Genomic DNA, 18,604 nt, shown 5'->3' on the forward strand with positions numbered 1-18,604 from the left:
GGCACAAGTTATAATTTAGTTACGTTAGGGTTCGAGTTATACTTACTTTAGATAAGTATAACTGCAAAATTTCTTTGGTTTTGTGAGCAGTTAAATGTAACATCCCTATAACCTTTGGTTTTTAAAATGAATGTGTATATATGTGTATATATATTTAACAATTTTTGTGATGGATATTTTTCAATTGCATTTTCCTTAAGATTTCAATATGTTAAAGAAGGTGTTCTTTGGTCGAAGGCTGTGAGGAATTATTCAACATGTATTACTTCAATGAAGATAAATAGGATGCAGAACTAGAACTACAGGTATGTAACTTTTCCTTATTCTTGGTGTCCCTGCACCAAAATAGAGTAGTGGTTGCTGGTGAGTTGGCAGATTAATTACAAATCCTGGTTATCTTCAAACACATATTTTCAGGCTGTCCCCTATAAAACTGAAAACCTTGCTTTCACATTCAAATATTTGGCAGCAGTTATTAACCCTGTTAAATCATCATCCAGAAGCCCTTTTGGAAATCAAACGCATTACAATACACCAAAAAGTGATGGCATTGTCCAGACCAAGATTGGCTTTGCATGAAGTTCGGCACCGTAGCAGAGGGTTTGATACAATTAATCACAGTGTTTCTTGCAGTTCTACACTTTCATATTCCGGCTCCCTAGGCTTCACATTTCCGTCAAAATACTGTGACGTAAAATTATCTCAGCCTATTATCCTTCAGTCTAACCTATTTCCACCTGCAGATTTCAGCAATTGTCACCTAGCGAAATGTGCATCGGACAAACCCTTGGATGAAAACTCACCACACAATTTGGAATACCGATATCCGGCGCATACAGTGTTTGTGCCCAATGAAGTTATTACCCCACAAGTGGGACTGATGCTGTTAGTAGTGATGTTCCTATCTGAGTGAAATACATAAACTCCAATGAACAAAAATCAAAGCGTAATGCTGCACTTACCTGATATCGTTGATATCAATGTCCTTGAAAACTGTCACATTCTTATATACTTCTAACATCTGGAATGCAGTAATAATGGAAATCAGTTGTCATGTTTGTCAGTGGTTCACAGTTCAGAACTACATTAAAAAATCTTGTATTAGTCTTGTCCTGCAAACTGTGATGCATTTGTCGGTATAGTTTTGCTATATTCATTCAGTGTACTCTTACAAAAGCTACGTTCAAGTTTTCTTTCTTTTTGGTTAATGTTATTGTGGCCTTAGGAGGACTACGACCATTGTAAAAATAACCAAAGAATACATTTACTTGATGAAAAAAAGGCAGTAGCACTTTCTAAAATGCTTAGAAATCTAAAATAAAACGATGTGCAACATTTGTAACTTGAAGAATTGAAAATGGAACAGAAAACTAAAAATATCGAAATCAGGAGCGGGGCACTTTTAAAGAAGGAACCGATTCCCAGGCCTTCTACTTGAACACAGTATTTCGATAAAACATAAAAATTGGTATTTAGCTCAACTCCAAGATCATAGAGCTTAATCATTGTAATTTACTTTAAGGTGTTTATCAAAGTTTACCAAGAAATCAGTCTGACACAACAGAACCCTCCCTTATCATAACATCCAAACTGCAGTCCCACCGCCAAAGAATCGGTGTGCGAGAGGACACAATGTAACAATAAAAGGTGTTGTATGTAAACATATAAAACTATAAAGACATTAAAACCATTATAGTAGGCATGTTTGATAAACGTCCTAAGTGCTCTCACTTAAACCCAGCCAATTATCTTTTGAAAGCAGTGTTGTTCCAAGTGCCGAAGAAAAATATGTAAACAGCGTTCTACTAAGAAGTGGAGCCATATTAATTTTGCTAGCTCCTGTCCCTGTTTCAATATTTCAAGAAGGCAACCGCCTACTATTAACCAATAGAAGGGCCAATGGCCTATTGTGTGTGACCTCGGACATGTGTTCTGTCTGGAGCAATATTTTACCTTACCACATTTATGACAATATTAGGTTGTTTTGATGTGGCCAGAGGTTGGACTATGTTAAAAGCCACACCTTACACGTTCTGTCACAGGCTGCATCCAATGTCAGACTGATCGGAATGGGGATTGAGAATGGGCAGTAACAGAGTAAGCAGTCTCAGGTGGGCTATGAAATGGGGAAACAAAGAAGCCAGATCCATAGTAGGTCTCACAAGGGAGAGTGGAAAGGAACTGAGATGAGAAGCGTGTGAATAGATGAGAAAGATGAAGCACTATGATGGGAAAAATAAGGTGGGTGTGCAGACCTGTGATGAAGGGTAGAGCTATGTAGAGTCATCTGGAAAAGGGCAATTGTTGGGAAACATCAACCAGGAGAGGGTGGAAAAAGTCTGGCACAGTACCAATTAAGGAGTTTGTGAAAAGTGTTGTTCAGGATGAATATACCCTCATCTTCAAAAACAGTCACTGCTCCTCCAGATCCTCAATGTGGCATTTTCAATTGACCAGTTGTGACACACCAGAACATAGGCATTAATACACCTGGTACCAGCTGCAATTTTCGTCCATACTCTTTGCCACATGGACTACTGCAACATTCTCTACAAAAAACAGCACCAGATCTATTGGACCAACATTTTGGAAGTTGGGCACTCTGCTGGCTTTCCTGTCATAATCATGTTTGCATCTTCCATCAGGTCTGTTAATAGCTCTGTTTGTCTGTAGACCATGTTCAGGTTTCACTGCATATTCCTCCCCAAAAAGTACCTTCAGAACAATGTGTGCTTTATTTTAGGTTTGTGCCACTTTTTGCGCATTACATGGAAGCAGACGTAATGCCTGCCTTTGATACTGAATTAAAAGCAGACCTACTTGCATTGTAAATTCAAAACCATTTCAACAGATGAGTGATTTAGCTCACTGTTGGTAAGCAGTGCAGGCGCTTTTTCTAACACCCCATGAAAATAAGGGTGAGTATGGAAAGTATTATGTGCATACTGACATCATGCAGAGATGAATAAAGTGAAAAATGTTTATGTGTTAACCTGATGCATGCAGTTTTAAGGAGATTAGTAAGGGAGCAAAGTTGGGAAAGAGGAAGATGAAGATGATGGACAAGAGCTCCAGGCCACTGAGGGGCTACCCTGGCAGCAAGTGGGGTTGGCAGACTTCCAAGAACAGAGAGAAGAGCCCCTGGCAGTCAAGGGGATCAGGTGACAAGATGGAGAGGAGGAACTGCCAGAACTCCGGGTGAGAGAGGATAGCTTCTGTTGGCAGAGGAAGATGCTCTGTGGTGAGGGAAGAGCTCCTGGCAGATGAGGGGAGAGCAGGAGAAAGAAAGAAAGAAAGAAAAGAGCAGTGGTGTTATCAGGGAGAGAAGTGAAGAGAAGACTCTGCAGCAAGGAGAATGTATATTAGCTAATTATTAGAAAATTGCCGAGCACAATTGAGATTGACTGGGATATGAAATGTTTTCATCAGAATACTCTGCATTGGTAACAGGTGACAGGTAATTTCATTTCATGGCATACACAAGTCCGAAGCCCATGCACCTCATCACCCCTAGAAGAAACATATCTTTGCATATCATTACCACCCAAAGGAACAGATCTAGAATCCTTATCAGTCATACTGTGCTGACCTCCCATTTGCCCCTGAGGAACAAACAGGGTCAACCCTGGACGCAGATAATTGTACACCAACTACATCCTGCCTAGGTGTGCCCCAGGGAATCAAGGCAGTAGGTGAAGAGGACACTTGAATATCTTGGGCAGGCACAACATCATCATTCACTTCATAAGGCAACATGGTATCATAATCATCAAAAAGACCATCCTCCACATCATCTTCAGAAAGCTCAGAAATCGGAGTACATTCATTAGTTACAACTTGTTTTTTGAGTAATGTGAACAAGATATTTCTTATTACACCAATCTTTTTGGTATAACAAAACAGAAGCACTTTTAGGCCCTGATTTATACTTTTTGTTGCAAAACTGCACTAACGCAGTTTTGCACCCAAAAGTTTAGCACTGGCTTGCACCATTTCTGTGAACCAGCCGGGCACCATATTTATGGAATGGTGCAAGCCGGTGCAAAGGGTAGGCTAGCGTAAAAAAATAATTGACGCTAGTCGGGTCGGGCTGGCGGTATGGAAGAAGGAGGTTTTGCACGAAAAATGACATTAGGCAGGTTAAAGTAAAAAATAAAATAAAAAAATGACTCTAACCTGCTTAGAGTTATTTTCTGATGCAAAACCATCCATACCAAATGACTTCTGTCTTAGAAAAGACAGGAGTCATGCTCACCACCCCAGTGGCCAGCACAGGGACGAGGGTCCCTGGGGCATGGCCATTGCACCCAGTGCCATGTAGGGGGCCCATTTCAGGGCCCCCAATGGCACTTAAAAAAAAAACTTACCTGTACTTACCTTTACTTACCTGGGAATGGGGTCCCCCCTCCTCTGCAATCCCTCTGGTGTGGGTGTCCCTGGGGCCTGGGGAGGGCACCTGTGGGCTTATTCCATGATATTCCACCATGGAAATAGGCCCACAGGTCCCCTAAAGCCTGCCCTGACCCAGGCGTTAATAAATGGGGCAAAGCTAGCTTTGCCCCATTTTTTGACCCCCTCCTCCATCTCCCGTGCACCATTTTTGCACAGAGTATAAATATGGTGTTAAGGCCATAGAGTAATTTTTTGCACGGGAACGCCTACCTTGCATCTCATTAAGGCAAGGTAGGTTTCCACTTCCAAACAATGACTTTAACTCCATAAATGTGGCGCTAGATGGGTCTAGCGCCAAAGTATAAATATGGAGTTAGTTTTGTACCAAATTAGAGTAAAAGAAAATGATGCTAATTCAGTGCAAACAGAGTATAAATATGCCCCTTAGATTTTTCGTTGGCTTAGTAAATTTGGAATCACCTTTTCTTATGTTAAAATGTTTCTTAATCAAAACTCATTCAGAAGCAAAAAGGTCTGCCCCTTTGGCATTTCTGTTATTATCAAAATGTTTTTGTTTCTTTTGAACTTTGTACCTATCTTCATGTCCCTTCTCCCCTTTCTTATTTTCTGTTACACTGGATCCCAACCAATCAGAGACCATTCCAGACTTAGGAGTCCTCCCCCTTAAGCGAAAGAATTGGGACCCAACTGTGGCAGAATGTGGATAAATATTATAAGCACACAGTTTTACATTCAAGAATTCTTTTACATCCAAACCAGCTAAACCAATGGCTGTACACCCACTTTAACAAAACAATGGGTCTTTTCCACTAAATCATGTGCTTCTGGACTATAAAGGGCAACTCAAAGATGTTTCACATCAAGTATAGCTGGAAATTCATTTCTCTCCTTGGAGATGAGCTGTTTGCCATTATATGTGACAAGCTATCCGGGTGCTCCCTCCAGCTGGAAAATTCCAGTAAGAAACTTAAATGAACCTTTGGTACTTGGCAAATCCACAAAAGAATAGTAAATCCATTTATGAATATTAGCCTATAATTACAATGAGATATTTAGATTCAGACTATAAAATCTGGAATAGCCCTGGAAAATCCAAGGAAACTTTGTCCCAAGGACCCTCGAGTAAAGGAACCGAATGCTAAGGATTTTCAAAAGTCTTCCAGTGTATGTCTGACACAACACATTGTGGACAATCATTGACATAAACCTGAACTTGGTCTTCCAGTGAAGGCCATCAATAAGAACTGCCCAAGTTTTTTAATAGTACCAGAAATCCCCAACTGTCCCTTGTAAGCCATTTCTACAATTTGCCCATGCAAACCCCAAGGTGGCAAAAAGCACCCATTTCTTAAACATACATCATTTTCACAAGTCAACTCAGCAGAAACCTGAGCAAAACTTCTCAAATGACCAAAAACTGTCTTTGAAAGAGACCAACCTTCAACAATCAATCTTAACACTTTCTACAACATTTCCTCTCTCAAGGATGCTGTCACACACTCAGACTCCAAATATAGCACCTTTAGAAATTGAAACAGCATCCAGAGCACCCACCACACACTCAAACTCATCATTCAAGAGATCGCCAGACCCATTTTTAGGCAAAGGAAAGCATGGTAGACAGTCAGCACGTAAATGTGTCCCCCTTAGAGGTAATCAACTTGCAAGTCATACTCTTGCAATTTTGACAAAAGTCTAACAAGATGAGCAGACACTTTCCTCAACCCATTTCACCAAAAAGATAGAGCAAAGGCTGTATAGGCCCCAAATGAATTGCCCCATTTACAGCTCTTACATTCCTGAACAGCCCACACACTGGCTAAGGCCTCCCTTTAGATAGTACTATATTTTAATTCAGCATCAAGTAAAGTCCTAGATGCAAAAGAGACAGCATCTCTTTACCACCCACAATTTGACCAAACACTGCACCAATAACCTTGCACCATATTTGAGTAGGGACCTCAAAAATTGCACTATTAACACATCCTGAAACAAAACATGCATAGTATTTACAGAGCCCTAGGAAAGAAAGCAAGGCATCTTTGTCTGATGCAGAGGAGCTTTTTGTATAGCCTCCAAATCATAAAATTATAATAAATAATCTATCTACTGGACTATTAGTTTACATTTCTCAGGTTTTACTGTTCTCGATCACTCAAGATCTTCTCCAGTACCAACAAATGCTCCTCCCTGTCCCTTGTGAATACAAGAATATCATCAAAAAAAGTTTGCACGTTTTCCATCTCCCCAAACAAAATATTCAGGGTCTGTTAGAATATGTTCTTTACCTAAAATGGGAGCCAGTGTAACAAAAGTCGAGAGATCCTGTGAATCTTAACGTCGCGGAATTTGATGGTATGCTGAATATTGGTCAGTGATGGAAACAAATTTAGAATCACCGATGTTTGCAATCGTTTCTTGAATATGAGGGAGTGGATGGCAATCAATCAGAATGTTCTGGTAGTGTGATGCAACTCCACACATAAATGTAAAGCCCCATTGTTTTCTTTGCCAGAACTATAGTAGAAACCCATTTGGACAAATTGGAATTCTGAATAATCCCTTCCACTCACATATTATCATGTGAAGACTTAAGATCCATGCACACAATAATTGTTATAGGATACACCTTGTGAACGATAGGCACAGTATATGTTTCCAATTTAATACAGTGCTCAAATCATTGCATAATGCCTACCTCATCACTGAACACATCAGGTAATTTTCTCTCCATAACCTGAAACACACCATTCTGGCAAATATCCAAAAGTCAAATTTGGCATCCCATACAGGACAATGTGATGTTTATGTCCTGGCCTCAAAAGTGTGCCTAACCTTGCCAAATCATTTCATCCAAAACTATCTCTGCCTTTCACAACAACATATTTTTGTGTGAATTGTTTGACCTAAGCATTCCAGAAGACCAACAAAATAACCCACAGCAAAATAACCCACCATTTCATTATCTTTGCCCCCCAAATCTTTAAGATTGATATCCGTTTTTTTCACAGAAAACATTTCTGGCCAATATTTGTAAAAGGTAGTATCAGCCAAAGCTGTTATGGGCACCCCGAATCAGCCATGACCATTAGCTCACTTTTTAATCTTCTTGCCAACAAGTTTACATTCATCAGCTTCAAGAGTTAGAACAACATTAGAAAAATCATTAATGTACCCCCTCACTTGCACACTATTTATCTTCACATTTGCCTGAGCTCAACAAATTGACTCAAAATGTCCCATTTTTTACACCCATTACATCATTTACCAACAGCAGGGCATGTTGCATTATTATTTAAAAGGTTCTATGAACCACACATGAAACATGTTTGCCCCTTCTTATAATATCCTCCTCTGAAATGCAAGCTACAGGTGGCAAACCTTTCTGATAGATATTGCCTGTGAAGAAATGATAGATATGTCTAATCTTATAGCAGTGTCTATGACATCTTCTAAAGGCTGATTCCTGCACATAAGCAAACATTCCTATGTTTTTAGAGTAACATTTAAACACAAAAAGGTCTTTGATATATGTCTGTACACTGTTATCATATTCACATGTTGATGCCAAAACATACAGTGACAATATAACCTCCTCAACTGTTTCCTCACTGGTTTGCTTCTTCTTAAAGAAATTATGTCTCTCTAACAAGATACTTGAGTCCTCAAAGTACTGTCTGCTCATGCACTCATTGGCTTCAAGATAAACATTCCTTTCTACTTCCGCACTGCCTGGTACTGACACCACTGGTAGATTATCAAAAACCCTTTGTCTAGCTACACCCAGATGATTAAAAAGAAGAGCCATTTTCTTTGATGGGTCATATTTTTCAGCATCATTAGCAGTAAGGTAGTTTTCAAAAATACACAGTGAGTGCTTACATTTAATTTCTGGCTTGCCAGCCCTTTGCAGAAACATTGGAGTTTGAACTACTAAACTGACAAAAAGTAGGGCGGCATGAATTAGCTCTCATGTGTTCCAAATGGAATGCCTTTCAATGAACAGAGCCAGCTAGTCTTGCTGAGCAATAGATGTTTTAAAGGCAGAAAGCCCTCACCCACATATTTGTGGCATGCTTCATCACCGACCAGTCTGTCCCACTAAGTTAGGACAATACCAACCAGGTGGTCTTAACCTTAATCCAAAAGGGAAGAAAGGAAGCTCAGAACAATGTACTTCTGGTCAACCTATGGGTCTAAGGGCCAGATGTAGGAAGCGTTTTGCATGGTGCAAACATCGAATTTCACTGTTTGCGCCATGCAAAACGCGCATCGCAATGCTCATTCCCATTTTGCGAGTCGGTATTCCCCGATACCCCGGTATACATGTGTCGGCCCTTCATACAGATACCTCCCTAAAGCAAAAATCTTGTCTAATGGAAGGGTCCTAGCCCATTGTAAGGTACACCATTACTAAGAGAGCCTGATCCCCAGCAGATCATACTGCAGTATCTTTGATCCCATTATTCACTCAGGGGATGCAGTGCTCAAAGTAAAAATATGACCCCTCAGTAATATAAGTGGGCCCCCAACCCCTACTCCTTACTTCATCAAGGAAAAAGTCAGACTCAATCACCTGGTACTGCACCGTTTGGTCAGGAACATGTAACTGATTGCCTTCCAGGGTGTGACTTCAGGTGAGGTCCCCCACCAGAGCAACTGATGACATAGGACCCTGGAGACTACAGAGTAAGTGGGACCACTCGTGCTGCATGATCACAGGCTTTTATGCATGGATTATAGTGTATTTTGAAGTGTACCATATGAGTGATACCCATAATCTTTTCTTCTTTTTTTTTAATACAGCGACTCACATGCCATTAGCTTGTAATGCATTGATTAGTTGGATGTACCTTGATGTGAATTTGTGCATAGTTTTCTCACAGGAAGAATTTTAATGACAGACAAATGTATACCTATTCTTACCTTGACACATGACTAAACAGCATTGGGGACAGATTATAGGGAATTTTTTCTATGCCCTAACAAAGGCCTATGCCCCTTCCATTAGGCAAAATGTTATCTTTAGGGAGGTGGCAATATGTAGGACCGAACATGTTGGCACTAGACAGAGTAGGGGTGTGTTGAGCCATTGCCACTCAACTACTCTCATCAATCATAGTAGAACCATGTTTCATTTTTAGTCCTACCCTGTTATCCTACTATGATAGTTATTACCGTGGAATTACACAGAGGTTGCTTTATCTTCATTTACATGACACCTGGACCCCTAGATTGACCATAACTACTTTACTCTGAGCTCCTTTTATCCCTTTTTGGATTAAGGTTCAGACCATCGGGTTGGCATTGTTCTAACCCTGTGGGGCAGACTGACCAATAATGAAGCATGCCACAAATATGTGGGTGAGGCATTTCCATCCATCAAACATCTATTGCTCAGCAAGACAAGCTGGCTCTGTTCAACTATGGACATTCCCATTGGAGTACATGAGAGTTACATCAGGACGCTCTACTTTTTGGGAGTTTAGTCAATTGAGTTGGAGGGGGTAGGGCACGCCTTTAGCCCTCTTTCTCTCTTTGTGTGTGTTTGGAGGTTGAACTACTCCTTGACTTGCTGCTGTCATAACAGTAAGATAATAACGCAATAGTGTCACAAGGCGGGAGATAAATGTTGAAAATAATTCCTACCACATCTTAACAATATGTACCAAGGATGAGATGGGGAGTTGGGGGCTAGATTCAACAAAACAAGCGAAATCAAAAGTATGCAATTTCTACTCCTCAACGTAGACTCAAACATATCAACAGCTGGGGGAAAACAAAAGGCTGAAGCCTTCACACTTCACTTAGACAAATCTGCAGGCCATCCTAAAGCAAAATGTCCACCAGTATCTGACATCAGAGTGCGGACAAAGCAACATTTCTGTTACCAACTACTTGGAGGAAGAGAGCATACGGGGCTTGAGCATTCAGTGCTCTAGAAGATGAAAGGTCAGCCTTCCACTCCAGATGCATGCACCGCACCTCAGGACTCCAAAGTGCAGTCTGTGACAGTAATAATCGGGAGATAGTTAACAGATGAGAGCTACGGTTACCACTGCCAAAGATTTTCAAATGGGATAGAATTTGAGGGAGTATCCAAACTTCAGAACCCAGGGTCCTTGCAGAAGTGAGTGAAGTCACCAGATAGTCAGTGAGTTGTAGCAGCCTTGTAACCAATGCCATAGAAAAAGACCCACGAAGACAGAGGTGACTTGTCAACAGCTCATCTAAATGGTATACTGGTACGGTTGTTTCTCTTTAATTGGTCCTTGCCTGTCTTCTGATGTCGTTTAAAAGCTAGGAGGATTCTGGAGCTCCAGGGACAGGGTGCTGATGCCAGTAGGTGACCCCGGAGGAATGCACCTTGGTGTAGTAAGTGGACTTTAATGGGGTGAGCAGGTACTCTGTTTCCATTGTGAATTTCTCTCTTTATAGTATCAGTGACGATTCCTTTCCTTCTATTGTAGAGTGTGACTGCAGGGGTTCTGTGCCCTTCTTCTATGGGGCCCACATGACCCCTAGTTGCGGTAAGAGATAGTGAGCTGACCTCACAGCAGTTTGATGGGGTATGTGGGTGTAACAAACAAGTTCAGTGCCACACTTACACTGCATTCATTTGTTTGGTGAATGGGCTTGATGAACGCTTGGTCCATAATTAACAGCCTATGAAAGCTTGGATGGTTATACATCTTTGTCATTATTGTCTTGCAGGTCACTAGTGAACCTGGAAATATAGGGTGATGGCGATTGGTCTTGTCACCGGCATAGTGACACAGTGGTGGTATAACATGGAGGGTTTAATGTCCGTCCGGATGAATGCCATGGGCTCAGTTGAACCTCTAGGCAGAAACACGTTGATGGTGTAGTGGGGTGGGGTGTTAGTTCTTCTATTCCCCACAATGAGTGCCTCATTACGAGTTTGGCCGGCAGCGGAGGCCACCCGCCAAACTCACGCGTCCGGAAAACTTTCCTGGACCTATTATGAGTTTCCTGCAGGACCAGTGGGCAGAAACAGCACTTCTGCCCACTGGCCCAGCGCAAAACTACCCACAACATTGACGCTAGCTTGTAATAGAGCCGGCTGCAATGTTGTGGTGCTTCGGGTGCAAGACCACCCATCACACTTTTGACTGCCTGTAAATCAGGCAGTGAAAAGCACTACGGGCTGCCCATGGGGCCCCTGCACTGCCCATGCCAAGTGCATGGGCCCCCATGGGTCCCCCTGCATCCCGTCTCCACCATCCTTTGCATGGCAGTGGATCCACCATGCAGAAGCTGGCAAACACAGGGCTCGTAATCCCCAGGGCAGCGCTGCTAGCACGCTGCCCTGGCAGATTCAGACCACCGTCAACGCCAAGCTGTCGGCCAGCGCAAATGTGGTGGTGCCAGCAGTCCGACCATGGCGCTTTTGCCACGGTCGTAATGTGGAGGCCGGACTGCTGCATTGACGGTGGTCTGCCCACCACTGCGAGTCTGGCGGGCCTAGGACCACCAGACTCCTAATGAGGGAATGAGTGTGTATACCAAGTGGCATCCCATACAAAATAAATGGTAATTAGGGGCCAGATGTAGCAAAGGTTTTGCGTGTCGCAAACTGCGAAAATCGCCGTTTGCGAGGCGCAAATGCCTCTTTCCCATGCAGAAATGCATATTGCGAGTCGGGACCGACTCGCAATATGCATTTCAGAATCGCAAATAGGAAGGGGTGTTCCCTTCCTATTGGCGATTCGGAGTGGTATGCAATACCATTTGCGACCGCATATGCGGTCGCAAATGGTGTCGCAGTTACCATCCACTTCAAGTGGATGGTAACCCTCTCGCAAATTGGAAGGGGTCCCCATGGGACCCCTTCCAGTTTGTGAATGGACCCAAAACTATTTTTTCAGGGCAGGTAGTGGTCCAAGGGACCACTGCCTGCCCTGAAAAAATACCGAAACTAAAGGTTTCGCTTTTTTTTTTAAGTGCAGCTCATTTTCCTTTGAGGAAAACGGGCTACACTTACAAAAAAAAACTGCTTTATTTAAAAGCAGTCACGAACATGGAGGTCTGCTGACTACAGCAGGCCTCCATGTTTGCGAGTGCCTAGACTCGCTATGGGGCCGTAATTTGCGACCCACCTCATCAATATTAATGAGGTGGGTCATTGCGACCCCATAGCGAGTCGCAGACGGTGTCTGAGACACCGTTCTGCATTGCAAATTGCGACTTGCAATTTGCGAGTCGGAAGGACTCGCAAATTGCAAGTCGCAATTTGCAATTTTCCTGCATCTGGCCCTAGGTTACCACATTGGTTTTTGATGGTTTGTTTTCCAGGTCCTTAAAATGTTCCTTTGAAAAGTGCCTCCCTGAACACAGGGCATTGGCCCACCCTTGATCAAACCAAGTTTTTGAAGAGTGAGGGGATGTCCTGTGATGAAGCAAGACACCTGGTGGTGAGTGAGGACATCCCATTGCAATTTTATATGTTTCTATAATTCAATATGGTGGGCATATTAGACACAGGCTAACATTTGAAACCTAAAAAAATATTTTAGAAAGGCTCCTTCAGTAACATATCCCAAAAACTTTGTAACAACATATCCACAAAAAAGCTGGAGCGGTTTCCTGCCCCATTTAAATTTCAAACGGGCTTCCTCCAGCATACTCACAAATGAACTGTCAACCTAGATCACTTGGAATCTAGACAGGGTCAGGAAGGACATTTACAGAATAAGATGTGGGGGTAGTTTGGGCATTTCTCCTCCCACTTAAAAAGGTGGCACCAAGTAGAAATATTGGACCTTCAGACTCTGGGACCTGTGGACATTACAGAAAAAGGGCTGCCTTGTTTTACCAGAGGACTGCCCTGCTGGTTGAGGCCAACCTTGTTTCCTAGAAAACTGCCCTGCTATGTTCGGTCTGCCTTGTTCCCTAAAGGACTGTCTACCAGAGGACTGTATTGCTTGAGACTTACCTTGTTCTCCCCAAGAGGACTTCCCTGTTGCTCATGGCCTGCCTTGTTCCCTGGAGGACTGTTCTGCTGTGAGGTATGCCCTGCTCTGTGAGAAGGAAGACTCAACTTGCTCTCTTCATTCCAGGCCAAGTGATTACAAGGAACCGTTGGCTGACCTCCTGTTCGGAGCTACAGGGACAGGATAGGCTCCAGAGGTCTCTCCGCAACTGTCCAGCTGACCTGCTGAAACTAGTTCTGCCTGGACCTGCAACTGGATGTTTCTAGACCCGCAACTGGACCTGCCTGAACACTACTAACATTTGAAGAGTGAGTTCATGATACCTAAGAGGTGCTTCACCATTTTCTGGACCATTGACTGCCTTCAGTGGAGCTCCTTCTGTGAAATTCTGATATTTGGAACTGTTCGTGCTGGACTTTGAAGTGGTAACTTTTTTAGCTGGACTAACCTAGTCCCTGCATCTGGTCTTGCGCTCTAATGTGGTCAGCCTGAACTTGCCTGAACTTGTGACTTTCCCCCATACTAGCACGACGAGATGACCCCAAGTGGTGCTTTGTGTTTTTTTTAGCATTAAATTTGCTTAAACCTTTGAAATTGCATATCTCCAATTCTACTGATTTTTGTTGTTCTGGTATCATTTTATTTATAAACATTTGCTCTACTTTTCTAGATTGGTTTAAGATTGTTCTTGTGTTGTGTTTTTACTTTATTAGTTTTTGACTGCTGCATGAATAATGTACACATTGCCTCACACTTAAGCCTGACTACTTTTGTGCCAAGCTACCAAAGAGCTTAGCACAAGTTAATTTAGTAACATTTGTAGTTCACCCTGACAGGGATTGTGGTTGTTGCTTGAGAACGGCCTTCACCCCCTCAATTGAACACCCAATTTCCTACACCAAGCAATTGATGAAACACATTTCAGGGATAGCATTCTTCCATTCTTACCACAGTCTTAAAGACACGGACAAAGATCCTGTAAACTGCACTTTTGTTGTTGAGCAGTTTGGCATTGAAGTCTTCATCGATCTTTACCACCACGTTAATGCGTGCCTCTATTTTGTCTGGAAAAGTAGGATACATTTTTCATGTTAAAGAGTGCCAACCATTCAAAAATACTTTTAGGAATGCTACTGAAAGCAATGATAGATCTGCCAAACTTTTCTTCAATTTCAAATGTTCTCTGGTGTTTGGCAAGTACACAGCATTTGGGAGGTTACTTAGTATTAGAGAACACCAACTGTTACTGTAGGTAATAGCAGTACAACACATGTAGCAAGTGTCCTTTATTCCTATGTAAATGCCACACTGGATCACTACTGTCTTAGGCTCCTATAGAGCTTTTATTGATATTGGATTAATTAATGACGATGCACACAACAAGACATTCTTGTACCAGAACAATACATTTTTATACACAAAAGAAGTCGCATCAACACTGTTTTCACCGGACTCTTGTTATTGAAACAACACTTCTGGATTTGGGGCGACAGTACCAGCACTTGTGGGTGAATGAGTCAATCCTACACCGAGTGGCAGCTGCTAACCCAACCCTTTTGGCTAGCTAGCAGCACCTCACCCAAACATGGAAAACAAAGGTTATTTGTGGAAGCCTGACACATGATACTCGGTCACCTCCCAGGGAAGCCTTGGTCAACAAATCGTAGCCTTCTCTCTCATTAGCAAAGGCCTCATACACACACGTAGGCCAAACAAAAGATGAAGGATTGTTTTCAATACATTTGTTGAAAAGACTGAAATCTACAATAAAATATATGAGCTGAAATTATTAGGGCAATGAGACATAGCAAGATTAGGATTGCTAAACCTAATGAGAATAAAATGAACAACCCAAGCATATTGGAATAACATGTACATAGGAATCCTACCTAACACCTGACTTATGGCGAGGGCATAGTGATGATAGCCCAAACTGCCCATACTTAGAGGCTGATTTAAGAGCCCCTAGCACCTCCTTGTGCCACATTAGCGTAACTTTTTTATGCTAATGTGACCCAACAAGGCCAAAATCGCCAAGCTCAATTTACAAAGAGGCGCAATGTATGCATTGTGGCACTTTGTAACCCTTTGCGCTACATTATGCCTGCACCAGGCATAATGTATGCAAAGGGAGTGTTCTCCTGTTCGGGGGCCGAAAAAATGGCATAAAGAAATCTAAAACATTTCTTTGCCTCATTTATTTCAGCACTTTTAACACTTGCTCAGAGCAGGCATTAAACAATAGGCCTCAATGGGCTTTGCAGGATTAGCGTCAACATTTTGTACGCTAATCCTGTAAAGCTCCAAACTAACGTAAAAAAGTTTGACGCTAGTTCCCCTAACTACTGCCATGGTGCGCCGTAACTTAGATACAGCGAACATATGGTGGCGTTACAGGACGTCAAGGGCGCAAGAAAAGTGGTGCTGCACTGGGAACAGCTCCACTTTTCTTAAATCGGGGCCTTAGTCCATAAGAGGAGCACCCACCCCTATTACCTGAGAACAGGGGTCTGCCCGCCGTCTCCTTGTCTGGTTGTAGAGACAGGGCTGAGGTCAGCAGTGAAATGACATACAGTGTGGATGGGTATCCTGGCCAGAATGACCTCCCTCACTTTCCTTGGCCTGTACGATGTTTTTATAGCAAACATTTTTTGGTTCCGTGAAATAGGCCTTACGTGGGAATGTTCTATAGTGTCAGACTGTTTATGCTGAACGACGGGGCCACATTTAATTCATACATGCACCAGATATGGACTGCCCAGAGGAAAATATTCCCTGACTGCCACCAGATATGGACAGCCCTTAGGGAAATATTCCCATGAATCCTTGGGAGAACACAGTAGACTTCCTAGTCAGGATGAGAGAATTGTGGGGACAGGAGACAGGACAGCTGTGGACAGATACAGGCCCTCGAGTAATTTTCATCTGCAACATCCACAAGAATGGACTCCCCACCAAAATACAAAGTGGTTTGGATAGCATAGTAGGGCTAGACCATAAACCCTGGTGAGAGATACAAGCGCACATATTGCACTTCATCAAAAGGAAAAGGAGAAGAAGAAACAGTAGCAGGCCCAGAGGGACATTGTTGAGTTGATCCAACATGAGCCAAGGAAGACCAACCTTGAGGGGGCCATGTTAACTGCAAGTGTGCAGATGGCACCAGTTATGAAGGGCACTCCACCACAGGGTTCCAAAATGGCTACCGTGATGGAAACCAGAGTGGCTCGCAGCATCCAAACCCCATACAGTGCTACTATTGCCACAGAATGGGACATATGGCTGACAGGTGTTGACTAAAGGCACACCATGCACAGAAGTCAATGAGCAAAGGACACACCCGCAGAACTCCCATCCACAGAATCAGGCCCGTGGAAATGGAACTGCACATTATATTCAGCCGTCTGGAATCCAGTCCACTGCCACACCACAGCAGCAGGGATCAGGTAGCTGGCTGAGCACTTGGCATCATCAGCCGCAGCCAGGAAACCCACCTGAGCATAAGCCAGGGCCAGAGTGGAGAGGGATACAATGCCTTCACAGAGAGCACAAATGTGCAGTAAGTCTTATTACCACCAATATAAAACACACTTTTCACACACACTTTAAAAGAATTCATTCCAGTAAAAATCAAAGAAAAATTAGGAAGTATCAGGGATTCAAACCGTTATTTTAATTCATGGAAAACTCAGGGTTGTCATGTGGCTGTTGACCAAGTGTCCTTGCTGGAGTCCACCATCTAGGGCTGCAGTGTGACTTTCGATCTGGAATCCACATTGAAGTTTGTCATTTAGTGTGCCCACTGGAGCCTAGGCTCCCACTCTGCTGCTGGTTACCCAGGATGGGGCTAGTTGGCCATAATCCAGAGGGAGGGCAGTCTGATGAAGAAAGGGTAGGGTGTATCACCAACAGCTGCTTAAAAGGGAGGAACCCAGGTTCTTGAATGTCCAAATCAAATGGGACAGGTTCCTCTCACCAAGTCAAAAGGTCTCCATTCTCGGGCCCCCAGCTAGGACCGAAATGTCTTAATCACGTTATCCCAGCAGCAATAGTACCCTCAGTCAGTGCCCCCCTAGTCAAATGGGGCCCCCCATTTTTTGTTCCAAAATGAAGCTGTTCTCCATTGTCAAGAGCCAGGCCTCCCCGTGTGCCCCGTGTGTGAAGTCCACATAACGCTCACAGCACACGCATGAGTTCCAACGGGACACCACATGGTGTGGAGTCATTTGGAAAGGGGTTAACCAGGACATCCACCTGCCCCAGTCCATTCTCATAATGCAGGCAAACTCTGCCGAGTTGTCGGCTTTGCTCCTGACTCTTGAGAGGGAGATGTTGTTTACCTCCTCTTTGCCTTGGGTCTTTCTAAACAGCAGCTGGGAACCATAGGCCCAAAAAGATATAGTTCGAGGGAGAGGGGGATGCCAGAGAAGGGAGTCCAAAACACCCATCGCAGCTCTAAGCAGAGTAGAATGCAAGAGTAAGCTCACCCCTGCAACAGGTCTGGCAATAGGGTGACATGCAAGGCCTCAAACTGTTTGAAGGGAGCAACAATCCCAATATTGCACTCTGCAAATCAGAGATACGAGGGCCAGAGAGTCACACTCAGAATCCCAACAGTAGACAACAATAAAAATCAAAGGGTCTGAGGAAGCGCCCAAGAGCCCAAAGCAAGCCAAAAAGAAGCCTTGAGAAAAGGGTGTAGTTACGACACCTGGTGCCACTTGGGAGGGCCATAGGTGTGTAGAGAGGAGCATGTTTTGTGATCACCAACCAATGTTCAGTGTGACATGCCTCCTCTCTTACACCCCCCTCACACTTGTAGGCTAGAAAACCTGCCAGCTCCAATGACACCACTGTGCACACACCAGAGTGCTGATGGGCAGGCAATGCCAGCAGAGCACCAATTAAAAGATAAAAACTACCTATATACACGAGAATCACCCATAAAGCATACTGTTTAATTGTATACTAGGTCAAGCACGGAGAGGAGTGAGACCTGAGAGGAAATTAAATGTTTATAAAAATAACTTATTTATTTCAGAACCAGGTATTCCGTTTGGGGGCCACCCTCCGTCGGCTCACCAAAATTCATGAAAAACACAGAAATTCTTAAGAACTAATTGCAACATAGTGATATAATTTTTTTTTTGTTCTTTTATAACAACCAAACATAGGCGGTCATTATGAACATATGCGGTCCAAACCGGGACCGCCATATTATGTTCACATGGAGACTG

The 18,604-nt window shown here is 43.1% G+C and overlaps 1 protein-coding gene across 2 annotated transcripts in view; it reads right to left on the bottom strand.

The window, feature by feature from the left end:
• Positions 1-18,604, bottom strand: part of LOC138259801 (mucin-3A-like) — a 397,229-nt gene that overhangs the window by 262,871 nt on the left and 115,754 nt on the right. For both annotated transcript variants that reach the window (XM_069207692.1, XM_069207693.1), the window contains 2 exons: positions 14,316-14,431; positions 963-1,021 (listed from right to left, as the gene is read on the bottom strand). In XM_069207692.1, coding sequence (XP_069063793.1) covers positions 963-1,021; positions 14,316-14,431 — 175 coding nt within the window. The remainder of the gene's footprint in view (positions 1-962; positions 1,022-14,315; positions 14,432-18,604) is intronic.

Source organism: Pleurodeles waltl, chromosome 9, assembly GCF_031143425.1.
Source record: "Pleurodeles waltl isolate 20211129_DDA chromosome 9, aPleWal1.hap1.20221129, whole genome shotgun sequence".
NCBI classification, from domain to species: domain Eukaryota; kingdom Metazoa; phylum Chordata; class Amphibia; order Caudata; family Salamandridae; genus Pleurodeles; species Pleurodeles waltl.